Genomic DNA, 14151 nt, shown 5'->3' with positions numbered 1-14151 from the left:
GCTAGTGGATGCAGTGGGTTATTTGGGGTCTGGTTAGCAGAACTGAAAAGCAGTTGCAGTAAGACTAATTTTACTTTGTTGCCTAAAATGGAAGATAAAAAGCACGTTGAAACTTTTCTGTAGCAAGGATGTGGTTCACTCGAGTGAAACGAGCAGACTCTTGTCTGGGTACATGATGGATGTTGAGGAAATCACTATGGTGTGCCGAGGAGAAGGAGCTGATGGCAGAACTTGCACTAGTCAGCTATAGGCTCTGTGTCCGTGAAGCTGAGTGGGGGTAAATGCTGTACCTGTCTCGAACCTTTCATGAGAAGAATTCACTTGGAGGAAACAAAAAAAACCCGCGTGGATCTCGGTGTCAGAAACGTCTTCCTCCTTGCAGCTATGTGCTGCTCTGTCTGCCATGGCTCACGGCTGCTCCAAACTGTCACTGCTGGTTTAAGAGATCAGGCTCTGTGAGAGGATGAATAAAAGTTTGTGTAGCCACACAGTGAACCAGGTCAGGGAAATTATCTGGGTTAGAACTAACCTGGGGAGCAAGGAAGGTTTAATTTGGACCTTTATCCCGGTTCGGTTTGCTTTGTGGCTGTATGAATGCTTGTGCTGCCCTAACAGGGAGGAGGGGATGGCATGGGAGTAGAGGCGTAAGCGGAGAGGGTGGATGGGACAGGCGGGCTGCTTGAAATAATCGCTGAGGTACCTACATAGTGCATTTGCTCTTCAATAATTTGACTACTTAATAACTTTATTGGTATTCTCTGGAAAATAATACCTTGCCCTAATACCTCTTGTACGTATGTTTTAACCCCTGACTTTTTTCTTTTGTTTTTTTAGACAATGGGCACTGCATATTAAGCAGGGGTGAAGACGGAAGCCCGTTTGGGGACAGAATGAGTGTAAAAGATGCTGACAGTGCAGTTTGCCAGGCAAAGGCAGCCTATAATCTTCATATTTACCCCCAGCTCTCAACAGAAAATGCTCCCTGCTGCAAAGTGACAGCAACCAAGGACAGCACATCTTCAGATGTCATCAAGGATGTGATTAATATCTTAAACTTGGATGTCTCCAAACATTATGTGCTCGTGGAAGTGAAAGAATCGGGTGGTGAAGAATGGGTACTTGATATAAATGATTCTCCTGTTCATAGGGTTTTACTTTGGCCTCGACGTGCTCAGGATGAGCACCCTCAAAAGGACGGGTACTACTTTCTTTTGCAAGAAAGGAACACTGATGGGACCATCAAATATGTCCAGATGCAATTGCTTTCCAAGGAGACAGATGCTCGGCGGCTGGTCGAAAGGGGTTTTCTCCCATGGCATCAGGAGGACTTTGATGACTTGTGCAATCTCCCCAAGTTAACGGAGACGACGCTCCTAGAGAATCTCAAATGTCGCTTTCTAAAACACAAAATTTATACTTACGCAGGGAGTATTCTGATTGCGATTAACCCCTTCAAGTTCCTGCCCATTTATAATCCTAAATATGTCAAGATGTATGAGAATCATCAGCTTGGAAAGTTGGAGCCTCATATTTTTGCCATTGCTGATGTGGCTTATCACACAATGCTTAAAAAACATGTTAATCAGTGCATTGTTATATCAGGTGAAAGCGGGTCTGGGAAAACTCAAAGCACAAACTTCTTGATTCACTGCCTCACGGCACTGAGCCAGAAAGGGTACGCAAGTGGTGTGGAGAGAACTATTCTAGGAGCTGGACCAGTTCTGGAGGTAAATGTACACTAAAATTGTCTTCTGTGAAAATTGTTTCTTGGAAACTTCCGATAACTGCTGTTGAATGGTACTTTGGAGGGTCCCCTCCCTGGGTTAGGCTTTAAACCACAGGCTGCATTGGTGTTTGGCTGTGTGCTCGACTGCTTCTAATGGGTTTTCCTTAACTCATCCTTCTGGTCAGTGGGCTGCCTGTTGCTTTTGATTTATATTTGACTTAACTTTGCACCATTAAACACTAATATTCTGGGGCAGAGGTTACCTGTGTTTTCGATCTTAAAGTTTTGGTAACATTTGAATCAAACCGTAATCAAACGTTCCGCTGAAATATCAACTGCTTAATGTCATTGGGCCTTTGTGTGTGAGCAGCATTTTGATGAACTCACTTTTTGAGGGAGTTATTTCCTTTCTACAATTGTTTGTTTTGAAGAGAGCCACATCGTTACTTGGGGAGAGAGTGTGAGTGGATTTTTGGCCTTTAATTACTGCAGCATTTCCAACAGAAAGCAAAACTAAATACGTGAGGAGGAGGAGATACAGCTGGTGTTGCGTTAGGTGAGGGCAGGGCAAACTTAAACTGATCTTTTAGTCTTCAGCCTCTCACTTTTACTCTCTCATCTGAAAGGAAATAAATGTAATGGTCACCCGTACCAAAATCTTTGACAGCAAAGAGATTGAACACGGCCATTGTAATTTTTAGTTTTAAATATTCTCAAACGTAACAACACTTTAATAAAAAAAAATTAACCTTTTATTTAAACTTTTAGATAGTGTGAAAAAGTAATGAAGTTAAAATGTGTTATACTTACAACTGTGATTTTAAAGCTTTTCTGTAAAGAATGAGGAATATGCAAGTTCATTTTTTGCCTTGTTTTCTGCCGCTTGAAAGAAGAAGTAAAATTGCTTGAGGTTTGTTGGTTGCTGGAGTTCAAGTTTGCAGTTCTAAACAGAAAACAGGAAGGGGTCACTGTGGAAAGCCTGTCTGAGCAGCTGATCGCTCTGCCTTTGATAAATTTAACTGTTTCAGATCCTGCTCTGCCGGATGTGACACAGCCGTGTCAAACCAGGCAGACACATACAATCTTGTGCTGCGGTTTGTCCGGTGAATGAGACCTGCGCGTATCCTTAGACTCGCAATCAGCAACTGTGCTGGAGTCTCAGGTGGATGTTGTGTGTGTCCGGGAGTGGCGGTGAAGAGACATTGTGATTTTGTACAGTAAAGCTGGTCATCAGAAGGACTGCAACTTCTTCAGACCACCACTAAGCATGTCGTAATGAGTTTCATGAGAAAATAGCCTTGCTAGCTAGAAATACAATGACCAATTGAAAGCTGAGCTTGCAGACTTGCCAAAAGGGTTGTACTCAATGGCTGTTGGGTATGTATCGTATAAAACATGAAGCTCTTCTGAAATCTCAGAGAAACTTCTCACTCTGCTCCTTTGAGGGTGTTTGTCAGTCACAAATGGATTCAGTGTAAACTCATCCTCCCAGATCCTGCAAAAGATAGGGACGTTTATGACAACCAAATACAAAAAACATAGGAACATCTGAATCCTAAAACGTCTTTTAGAATTGAACATATGTCTTTAGATTAAAAGTATTATTCATTGATTTGAAATCATGGAGGAAGAAACCTTTCTGAAACAGGCAGAGGGTAAGATTTGTCCAGGCTGAGGTAAGCCGCCGGGGTACCTGTGATCTTGGCACAACTCTGAAGGTGTGGGAATACCCTTCTCTGCTCACTTAACTTCAGTGCCCATCAGAAAATGATGCTGTGGTCAGTTTAGAACATAGAGAAGGAAAATCAAGCTCTGCAGTAGCACGTACAACACAGTGGATTCAGCGGACAGCGAAGCTCTTGTGTTTCCCAACTGTGCCATTGCAGTCACTAACGTAATTTAAAAAAACCCAGGACAACTCTTGCTCTCGGGGAGGAGTGCGGGGAAAGCTTATTTTGCTTCGCGGGAGCTAAACTGATGACAAACTCTAATAGAAGGGTTGGTCACTTCTAAATCCAACTGTGGTGACTCATTTGGGTTTTTACTTAAGGGAACTAAAGTGGTAAAAGGGAATTTTTCTTAAATGGTTGTTTCAGGGGATTTTTTGCATGAGCAGTTTTGTAGTGTGCTAAACTATTTGAGAATGCTTAATTTTGAGTTCTCATGAAGATGTGCTCTTGACTGATGTCTGTTTTCCTGACTTATCACATAGAATTTGGTTGCATTTTGGCTCAGAACTTCCCCTTCTTAGTGACCTCATATTCCTGACAACTGAGTAAAATGTGACTTGTGTAAGTGCAAGAGTTAAAGCCAACATGTAGCACAGAGGTGAGCGCTCTGGTGTGATGTAGAGATGGATTTATAATCTTCTCATCGCGTATTTAGTGAACTTGGAAGTATATTCGTTATGGAATCCTGTTTCTGTGTTGGCTACTAACCTGTGTTCAAATCTGTAAGATAAACCATTGTTAATATTTTGACTCCTTGTTCACAGTTTCTAGACCTTGAAGAATGGAGTTATAGCTGTACCGTGACAGGAGATTTGACCTGTCTCGATGTCACCTTCTCCAACATCTGAGAAATGAAGGAGATGGTGCCGAGACAGTGTGGGTAAAGATTAAATGCGGTACTAGCACAGTTGCTGTCACATGTGCCAGTGAAAGGAAAGCTGGTCACGGGTTAGTTCCTGATCCTCAGATGCTTCTTGCTCAATCTCGGCACCAGAGTCTGAGCCGACTGTAGCATTCCTTGCTGGGGATCTAGCCAGCAGAGGTAACCTGCACTGCTGCTGACGTTTGGCACTGCTTGCAGCTTTCCGGAGAAGAGTCTGAAAGGCTGGCTGCTTCCATGGGCCAGGGGTGCTTCAGCTCAGCCTAAAGCTGTGGGTGGTGCTGGTCTTTAATGCATCGTGAGACTACAGCTGCCTTAGCTCTGGAGGAACTGCTCTCTGATATTATTTTTAAGTGCTTCTCCAGGCTAACTTAGATCATCTCTGGTAAAGAGCAGTTTCTTTAAAACTAGTAGGAAGATAAAGATAGGCTCTGTTTTAAGACACTCCTGACTTTTTCACCCTCTCCTAAATTTAGTGCATAAAGTGTAGTTCCCTGACTTGGAGTTTGACGGCTTTTATTGGCTGTTAGGTTCTGTTTGCTTGGGGCTGAAATCCTGAGAAGGAATCTACATTTGGAAACTATTACTGGGATCAGATCGGCAATAGTGAATCAAACCGCGGTTTCTCTTAGAGTCTTGAACAAGGTAATTAAACCTTTCCATACACACTGAAGAAGTTTCCAAGAAATCTGTATTTTCCTTTCATCAGGGAAAAATGTCTTAGAACACATTTCAGACAGAAAATGCGCAGTGAGCAATTTTAGACTCTGAACTAATTTTGGACACCTCAAGTTACTTACCAGATTCTTCAAGCCAATCGATTTAGTAAAGTGGCAGAAAATTGAGTGAGGGGATGGGAGCATGTGGTGAGGGCCAGAGAGAGGGAATTGGAGCTTCCTCTTCTGGCAGCAAAGCTGCTGTTGGCTCCCTGTCTGCTGTAGAAGTGTAACCCTTAGTGTCCGGGTTTGTTACGGAAGGTGTGTTCCCAGCGTCCTGAATGTTCGTTGCCCTCTGAAATGGAAGCTGAGGAGCGGCAGGACAGATGGAAATACTGTGTCTGTTGTAACTTTGTCATGTATTATTTTGAAAGCATTGCTTATTTCTGTTTGGATATGAGCTTGAAGATTTCTTAATGGCACTGAAAAGAATTAAAGCCCAGATAAAACGGGACCTCCGACAGGAAGCATGCCTTCTAAAGAAGGCAGTTGTAAATATGAATTAATTAATATTGACAGCAGTGGGGGGGGGATGAGATTTTCTAGAACTCAGCATATTATAAAGCTTCTTAAATTTCATTGTAGAAAGTAAACTTTTGTGCTTCACCATTCTATGGAAAATAGAGTAAAGCAATTTGCTGTCAGCTCTCCTTTATTACAGTCCATTGTGCTTGTGGTTTTGGTATAAGATGGACTTCAGCTGAGTGGTGCTTCAGCTCTGGTTGTTGGTTGTATTTGCCATAAAAGTCTGCATATATATTTAGTGGGCGTAGTCAGTTCTATTTAAGGGAAAGTAGTTGTTTTGAGGCTATTATCTGCATGTGTTTGTTTTAAGAATCATAATCAGAGGAGGAATGGAACTTCCTTTTTCCATTTGGTTGGATGTCAGTAGCTTTTTTGGTAGAAGCATGGTGTTGCATACTTTTCCCTGCTGCACACATCTCCTGGGGAAAAATCACCTCGTCCTTTGTCCAGTCTTACCACATGGATTGCTTCACCTTCCCCAGGACATCACACGGCGCACAGAGCTGCAAAATCACCCTGAACCTCTGTGGTGATGAGTGGATGTTTTGCAGCGTCTTTGAGTTCAACCCTGGAGCAGTCATTTCCTCTTCCAGGGTGTGTAACTTGAGTCTTGGATGGCGTTTGGCACACTGAGAGATGGGGCTGTGCAGTGGTGGTTCTGCCATGGGTCAGCGTGGTTTCCATAGAAACTCTGATAGCTTTTTCAGGTTTTTGCAATTTTAATGAAAGAACTAAATGAGATTTTTAATTGTGTTCCTGAGCTAGCCGACAGGAGCAGGCGTGTGGTTTGGGATTTTCTTTTTACAGGAGAATTTGGCATTGCCCCCAATACTTCTAAAGCTGTCGCTGTTGTAGGATTGAGTAGCAGACTCCGGTTTATGCTCTTGCATTCCAAGGTAAGAGGATGGGCTGGATGACTTCCGGACGCCCAGAATAGGCTATCTCAGCTCTGATTCCTGATGGCCTTGCTCTGCTATTTTTGATTCACCGTCTTTTTAGCTGGTGTTCCGCTTTGGAGAGATTTCATTTTAGTTTTTTGGTTTTATCCATCTCCTCATGAACTCACAAGGGAAAACCGTAAATGGGTTTGGTTACATAAATTGTAGCTGAAATTGTCTCTTGTCCCCTCACACCTTCGGAGTTTTGTAAAGGTGTAGGTGGCTCTCTGCAAAGGCAAACCAGGGAATTTGAGCTCTGTAAATACCCAAATATTGAACATTTCAAATGTTTGCACCTTTCTGATTTTAGACAGGAATGTCACTTGTTGTATATTGAGGAGCGTGGTAGCAGCGATTAAGAGTTTAAAGTTAAATGTTACCAAAAAAAATTTCTCACCCAAAATGTTAAGCAATGTGGAATGTTCTTTAAAAAGTTGTAGATGTTAAAGTCTTTTATGAGAAAACCATTCAGTACATGAAAACTTTCCTAAAAACTGATAATATTAGATCAGCTTTTAAGAATTTGCTGTATGCTTTGACTAAATACCAGACACATGAGATCATAAGAGCCTTTAGTTTTAAACTGTATTCACTGCTTACATGAGTAATCACTAAGAAAAGGTTTTCAGGAAGCCTGGGTTGTGGGATTTCTTAACTCTATAATGCCAAAATATTTATTATTAAAAAATAACGTGGCAAATTTAGCTATACTGCATTGTGGCTTCTTGAATATTTCTAGTAAACTGATAGTTAACTGGTGGCTGAAGTTTGAAAACCTTCTAAAGAAAGTTTTTCTGGAATCAATTTGCAAGGCCCCTATTCTGCAGCCTGGCAAAGTTCATTGCAACAGATTTTTTACTACGCTCCTTGGGAAGTTGAATGGTGTTCTTCAGGGAGCCGCGTGCGAGAGGAGGAGGGCTTTGATTTGCGAAGTGGGTGGTGCTGGACTTCCACTTCTGGTTGGTGTTTGTAACTGTAAGGAGGTGACCTGGATTTTATGCAAACATTAATATCTGTGTGTATGGCAGAAGGGCTCTAAAACAAATGTCTGGGCAATAACTTGTTGGATAGAACTACAAAAAGATATTGATGACTCTGGTCAGTGCTGGCTCTGAAGCATCGGAGTGGGGATGCTGTTTGCATTATAACTTGGGCTCTAGAAAGGAGAAGGCTGAACTCAGCCTGTGACCTGTAGGCACTGCTGGACACACGTCCGCCCTCCTCAGAACCCCCTGAATCTTCTGAAGTTACAGCAGAATCGCCCTGCAAGGGAAGAGCTCCTTTAGCTTATTCCTTTAGCTTATTCCTTCCGTTCTGCAGAATTGGGGACGCTCTCGCTCTCCGTAAGGAGTTTGTGGATTCACGGAATGCCGGGCAGCTGGCAGTAGAAATGTCTCATAAGAGCTTTGAGAACCTAGGTTGGAGATAGCGATCCAGGTGTCACACTACTGCGCCAAGCTGCCACCCTTAAGGTAGTTTGGAAAAAGAAACCAAACAAAACAGAAAAAGAGAAGGGTTTGATAAAGAGAAGAAGTTTGAATACCTGGACAATAGGACTGTCGAGGGAAGAGTTCTGCCCCAGGATATAGACCATAACGGGGCAGGTTTGTGTCTGAGCATTGGGTGCAGTATGCACATGTCCGTCAGTCTCCGGATGTGTCTGTGTGTGTGGAGGAAGAGGGTGGCATTTTTGTGAAATCATCCCCGAGTGTTCTATATTAGGGGAGGCGGATTTCCTAGTGGAGGCCTTAATTGCCTGGAGCTTTAAGAGGAAGTATCTGTGGCAGGAGCTGCTGGTGATAGTCTGCGCCGAGCAGCATGTTTTTCCAAACAATTGTGGTTTACGCAGGGTCTCTATACACTGGATCGCCTCCTGCGTGGAAGCAGCGTGACGAGTGTCTCCTAACCAAGGAACGCAGAGTTAAGAGTTGATAAAGCTAAGGGGGTTCCCAATAACTAATTCTACTACATTCTACTTCTAGATGTAGTAAGTTTCCTTTGTAGTACCGAAGTGTGGCTCCTGCCGGGGATATTTTGTGTAACGCGTGTACTAGCAACCGTCAGAGGGTTCATGATGCAGGCAGCAGTTTTAAAGAAGGGGCACTATTAGGATTTGTGCCATACCTGATTTTTCCCCTTTCCTAACACCTCGTAACGCCATTTTTGGGTGTTGCGTAGTGGAATTAACTGGCCAATGAGCATGACGTGGCTCTGCAAAGCCCAGTTTGGGCCTTTTTCCTGTTTTCTGAATACACAACTTTGAAAATTCCTAGGCTAACTTTATAAATAGATCTCAATGTTCTGTTCTCAAAGAAACATTTTATGTTTATTGGGAAATTCTTGAGTGGGGGCAATACGCTGGGGAATAGGACGTAGTTTGTGGCTTATCTCTGGAAGAGACAATGTCATGGTGTTTGTACTGTTGTCTTCCTACTGAATGTCCCCTCTGAGGTCCTAATGGTTAGTGATTGTGCTCTCTAGCTGTGCGCTCTTTTCCTGTACTTTTAGAAACATCGAAGTGTGGTGTTCTCCCTCAGTCTCTCACATGGGTCAAATAATCAACGTATACAAATCTGTGAGGAACAGCAGAGGCTTCCTAAGCTGCCTGTTTGGTGTCTGTGTGCTGCTGTTTCCACAGGATTTTCAGTTTGTGCTGCAAACTAACAGGAGGCTGAAAGAGAAGGGCTTGAAAAGCTGCGTGTTGGCATATTTCATTTCACTGAACATTAACTCATTTTGCTTTATTACAGGCGTTTGGAAATGCAAAAACAGCACACAACAACAACTCCAGTCGTTTTGGGAAGTTTATCCAAGTCAATTATTTAGAGAATGGTATTGTCCGAGGGTGAGTACAGTAGGAGGTGCTCCTGGGGTTGATTGCTGTGCATTTAGGGGTTGGCAAAGGCTCTGTGCTGTCTAAAATGTCGCTCGACTGAGGCTGTTCCCATGTGAGACTAGCCTGATCCTGTGGAATTTTCAAGACTCTCTAACTGAGCTCTGGAGTAATCAGGAGATGCAGAATATTCTTACCTTGCTGTACAGCCATAGCAGGTGAAGAATTTCACTGCTAAATTAAGGCTTTTTTCATAACAGCCTTTGTCCTCTCCATTTCACAGTGAAAAACAGAAGATCTGAAATTTTAAGAGGAGTTAGAGAAGTGAAATAGATTTGAGGAAGCCATTTTAAAGAAACAGTTTCAGCACCAGTCATAGAGATAAATAATAATAATTTTATAGTTGACTTTACTTGATTTAACTGGAATCTTCACACAGATCTTGCTTTGTAAAGTGCCTCTTAAATTCTTCTTGCTTTATCCGCAAAACTCACATGTGTTGTCCAGGTGTCCCTGTGCTAGTTGAGGTGCAGAGCCCTAACACGTGATGTTAGGGTGGAGTTCTGCCTGAAGCTGACACAGGCTGCGCCGTGGACTGTCACCAGCTACTGCTGACGCTTGTGCTCCAACGTCTCTCCTTTGGCTCATCTTTGTGTTTGCAGTTTTCAACATGGCAGTAACAGAACTGCCTGGGAGCTCTGGGACACAGTTGTTTTGAGCGTTGCTCTGAACACAATTGGCATCTTTTCAGATGAGTTCCACGAGCTCAGGAGATGGGTGCGATTTGAATACGTTTGTTTTGTCTTCAGCATGTGGAAAAGCTGCTGCAACTCTGGCCCCATTCACCGTGTCAATGGGTTCAGGTTATCCTGTAGGCGATTACTTTGTCAGACAGTGAGGGGTTTTCTGTCTTGTTTCCAGCTGACATATAAATGGTCATTAAGTTCTGGCAGATTTGTAGAGAATCAGACAGTTACCCAGTGTATTTCTGGGGTCTTGGTGTTTTTGCTTTCCTTGTCAGGTAACTGTTCTCTCTGAGCAGATAACGTGTTGTTAGCACTCCGCATGAATTGTTTCTGCTCACGGTTTTTCACTAGCACTTTTCTAGCTTCGTGGGCTTTTCCCAGTTGTGCCGGCTAAGCCCGAGCACTGAAGATAGGTGTTGCCTAGATGTTTCTCCTTGTTCCAATTACAATTTTTGTTCCGGGTTTACGACAGTGACTGAGCTATTCTCATATATATTCTATATTTTAGAGCAGATTTCATTATTTGATCTCTCTTGGCGGTTGCTGTCTGATGTTTTGTGAAGTCTTTCCTTTTGCCCTCATGCCTTTTTTCATTTTTTGCATCTCTTTAGGGCTGTTGTTGAAAAATACCTGCTTGAAAAATCTCGACTGGTTTCTCAAGAAAAAGATGAAAGGTAAGAGACTAATACAGGTTACTAACACAGTTATAATCAGTGCCAGAGTTTGGGAGCATCGAGAGTGTATTGAATAAAAGAAGAATCCTTATATTTTCATGAAAGAGAAATGTGTTGACTTTGTAGGAACTACCATGTCTTTTATTATTTGCTACTTGGAGTCAACGAAGAAGAGCGTAAAGAATTTCACCTCAAGCAACCGGAAGACTATTTCTACCTCAACCAGGTAATCCGTGACGGGGATTTACCGATGCCTTGGTAAGTGGTGCCTGTCCATTGTATTAAAGATGAAAGAAAGCAGGACAGATTATACTTGTTTGTTGTGATGTCTGGGCTTCGTCCTTTGCCTTTAATTACGGATCTCTCTTCACAGTATAACTTGAAAATTGAAGATGGGGACGATCTCCGACATGACTTTGAAAGATTAAAACAAGCCATGGAAATGGTTGGCTTCCTTTCAGCAACAAAAAAACAGTGAGTAGAATCCTTTAAGCTTTTGTTACTGGTAGTTAATTAAGGTTCATGAATTGCAATAAACCGTATGTGTGTTTAGTCCATTAGGAAACAAGGTGAGATGAGTATTTGAGGGCTTACAGACAAATTCTTGAAGTAGAATTAAGTCTGCTAACCTGTTATAATGAACTCATAAGAGAAATTCTTATATAATTTGATTTTTCCTCCTTAGGATTTTTTCAGTACTGTCAGCTATTCTTTATTTGGGCAACGTTACGTACAAGAAGAAAGCTACAGGTCGTGATGAAGGGTTGGAAGTGGGACCTCCCGAAGTGTTGGACATTCTCTCCCAGCTTTTGAAAGTAGAGTATTTCTCTTCAGCTCTAATGTTTGATACGCTTTTTTGTCATGCTCTGTCTTGTTGCCCAGTTTGCTAAATCTGGATGTGGTTTATGGTATTTCCACAACGTTTATCTTATGGGAGGGGAAATGGATGAGACTGGTGAAACTGTTGGGGTTAGAGATGGAATATAGCTCATAGCATGGAAATGGAATTACTCACTAATCACAGAGCTGAGCAGGAAAACACTTAGGAGATGTGTTCACCACCTCCACAGGGGAACACCTGAATGAATCTAAGCTGCGAGTAATTAAAGAAGTTGAAGAACTTTTAATGTTGAATGATAAATGTAGCTGTAATCAAAGAGCTTGGGCTTCTCCAAGGAAATTGTATATGCACTGTTGCTGTCAGTTTACTCACTGGGGAGATTGGGGTGACAGTAACTCTTGTTCTTGTTTGTTTTGAAGGTCAAAAGAGAAATTCTAGTAGAAGTGCTAACAAAAAGAAAAACTGTGACTGCTAATGATAAGCTTATTTTGCCCTATAGTCTCAATGAGGTGAGTAAAAGAACACCAATATAATCATCTTAAATAAATGAAATCTGCTTTTTTGGATAAAAGGGGGCTAGTGTGGTACATTTTCACATTTAGTGAGGGATGTTTGGAAGGTCAGAAGTTAGCATTAAAGGAGAATTTTGGTTTTATGTCTCTGCTAGGTTTGTAACCTCTGAGTGACACTTTTTAAACAGAGTTCTGAACGTTGTTTTATCTGCAGGCCATAACAGCTCGTGATTCCATGGCAAAATCCTTATACAGTGCTCTGTTTGACTGGATCGTTCTGCGAATTAATCACGCACTCCTTAATAAGAAGGACATGGAGGAATCTGTTACGGTAAGTTTCCCGCAAAACCAACTCTTTGTAGACAGTTGTGTACATAGAGCTGACAGACGATGCTGTAGGTGATGTACCCTGATAGCTAGGATAAAGTTTGGTTCTTTTGAAGTCCACAGTAAATTTCTTGGTAATATTTAATAATCTGTTTTTAAATAGACTAAACGGTTAAATATTCAGTCCGTAGCACACACTGCAGGCTGTCTGCAGTGGTGAGCTGCTGCATGACATTGTTTAACTGGATTTCTACATCTTCTTCCAGTGTTTGTCCATTGGTGTACTTGATATCTTTGGGTTTGAAGACTTTGAAACCAACAGTTTTGAACAGTTCTGTATCAATTATGCAAACGAGCAGCTTCAGTATTATTTCAATCAACATATTTTCAAATTGGAACAGGTAAGAAATCAGAGCTGCTGAAACAAAAGCTTCTTTTTTATCAAGTGCTCATATATTATGCAAACTTAGCCATAATTCTGCAAAACCCCGTGGCATGATGTTTAGAATTGCTTGACTGTGTTTCCAGAAGTCTTTGGTTTTTTCAATTTCTTGTTTTGTTATTACTTGTTACTGTTTGGAGGCGGCAGCTTTGCTGTCTTTAGTGCTCTCCATATACTAATGGTAGCGAGGTCTGTCTTTGGGGGGCTGCTATTAAGTTTCTGCTTGACTGCAAGAAACTATAAAGACATTCGGGCAATCCCAGACAGAACTCAGATGTAAACTTTGAGATTGAAAGTCTGTAGGTGAGAGGTTTGTTTCAGGTTTTTGTTTTGTTTCTGTGGTTGGGAAACAGTTTCTCTTATTTTGGTCAGTTTGTAAATATTTAATAACTGATCTTTGCTGCATCTCCCACCTGGCTGCACTGAGGAGATACAGCTGTATGTTGATACTGGCAGCGGTTCTGAAATCCTGATGGTACTGGGGTGTGTTGATTTACTGGTTTGCAGATGGTATCATCCTACCGAGCACTTTGAGCTAACAGCCTGTTTCTAGACTGAGGTTTCGGGGGGTTTTGATCTACACTTGGATTTTTTCTGGTTTTGCTAAAGTGTTGTTCTGGGGTCACTCTGCTGAAAGAAAAGTCATTCTGTAGTATGGGGTGTTTTGTCAACAACACGTAGATAACTTTAAACAAGCATTTTAAAGAGAAGAAAATTACCAAACATACAAACTTTGTATGTAAACATGATGTTGAGGTCCCTGTTCTGTAACTCATGACCGAGGGGGCTGTCCAGGCGAACTAGAGTAAATACTTACATTGTTTCCTTTTTTTCGAATGCCATTTTCCCAAAGAGGCTTAATCCTGGAATGGCCCATTTCCTGTATCTCTTGCAGCCTGAGGGCCCTCAGCGGGGATCTCTATATCTTTTTAAAGAAAGGCTTTTTTGTCTGTGGAAAACGGCACTTTAGTTCTGTAATGAGGCGTGCGCACTGAGCAGCCTGTCATTAGGCAGACGGAATTCTACCTACTTAGAAATGATCCATTTCTTATCGTCGTCATCATACAGAACAGTGAGAGGTGCTCTTTGTCCTTTGTTAAACATAAAACTATTTAGTTAATTTTTGGTGTGATATCTTTTTTACAATAGTACCTTATCATTCGGGTTTTTCCTGTGGGCATTTACACCGTTAAGAAAACCTGATACTTTGGTTCTATATCTTAATGGGAAGCTTGTCCTGCCAAGAGTTTGATGCGTTGTC

General features: G+C 41.9%; 1 protein-coding gene across 1 annotated transcript in view; it reads left to right on the top strand.

The window, feature by feature from the left end:
- The first annotated feature begins 890 nt into the window (after positions 1-890).
- MYO9B (myosin IXB) overlaps positions 891-14151 on the top strand; it is a 32468-nt gene continuing 19207 nt past the window's right edge. Inside the window, 9 exon segments of the mRNA XM_010139407.1 lie at positions 891-1727; positions 9266-9360; positions 10706-10768; positions 10895-10994; positions 11142-11242; positions 11454-11583; positions 12029-12118; positions 12336-12452; positions 12715-12849. Coding sequence (XP_010137709.1) covers positions 891-1727; positions 9266-9360; positions 10706-10768; positions 10895-10994; positions 11142-11242; positions 11454-11583; positions 12029-12118; positions 12336-12452; positions 12715-12849 — 1668 coding nt within the window.

The sequence above is a fragment of the Buceros rhinoceros genome, unplaced genomic scaffold, assembly GCF_000710305.1.
Source record: "Buceros rhinoceros silvestris isolate BGI_N320 unplaced genomic scaffold, ASM71030v1 scaffold20507, whole genome shotgun sequence".
Taxonomy (NCBI): Eukaryota; Metazoa; Chordata; class Aves; order Bucerotiformes; family Bucerotidae; genus Buceros; species Buceros rhinoceros.
Note: the sequence above shows the minus strand (reverse complement) of the source record. Positions and strands in the feature narration are given on the sequence as shown.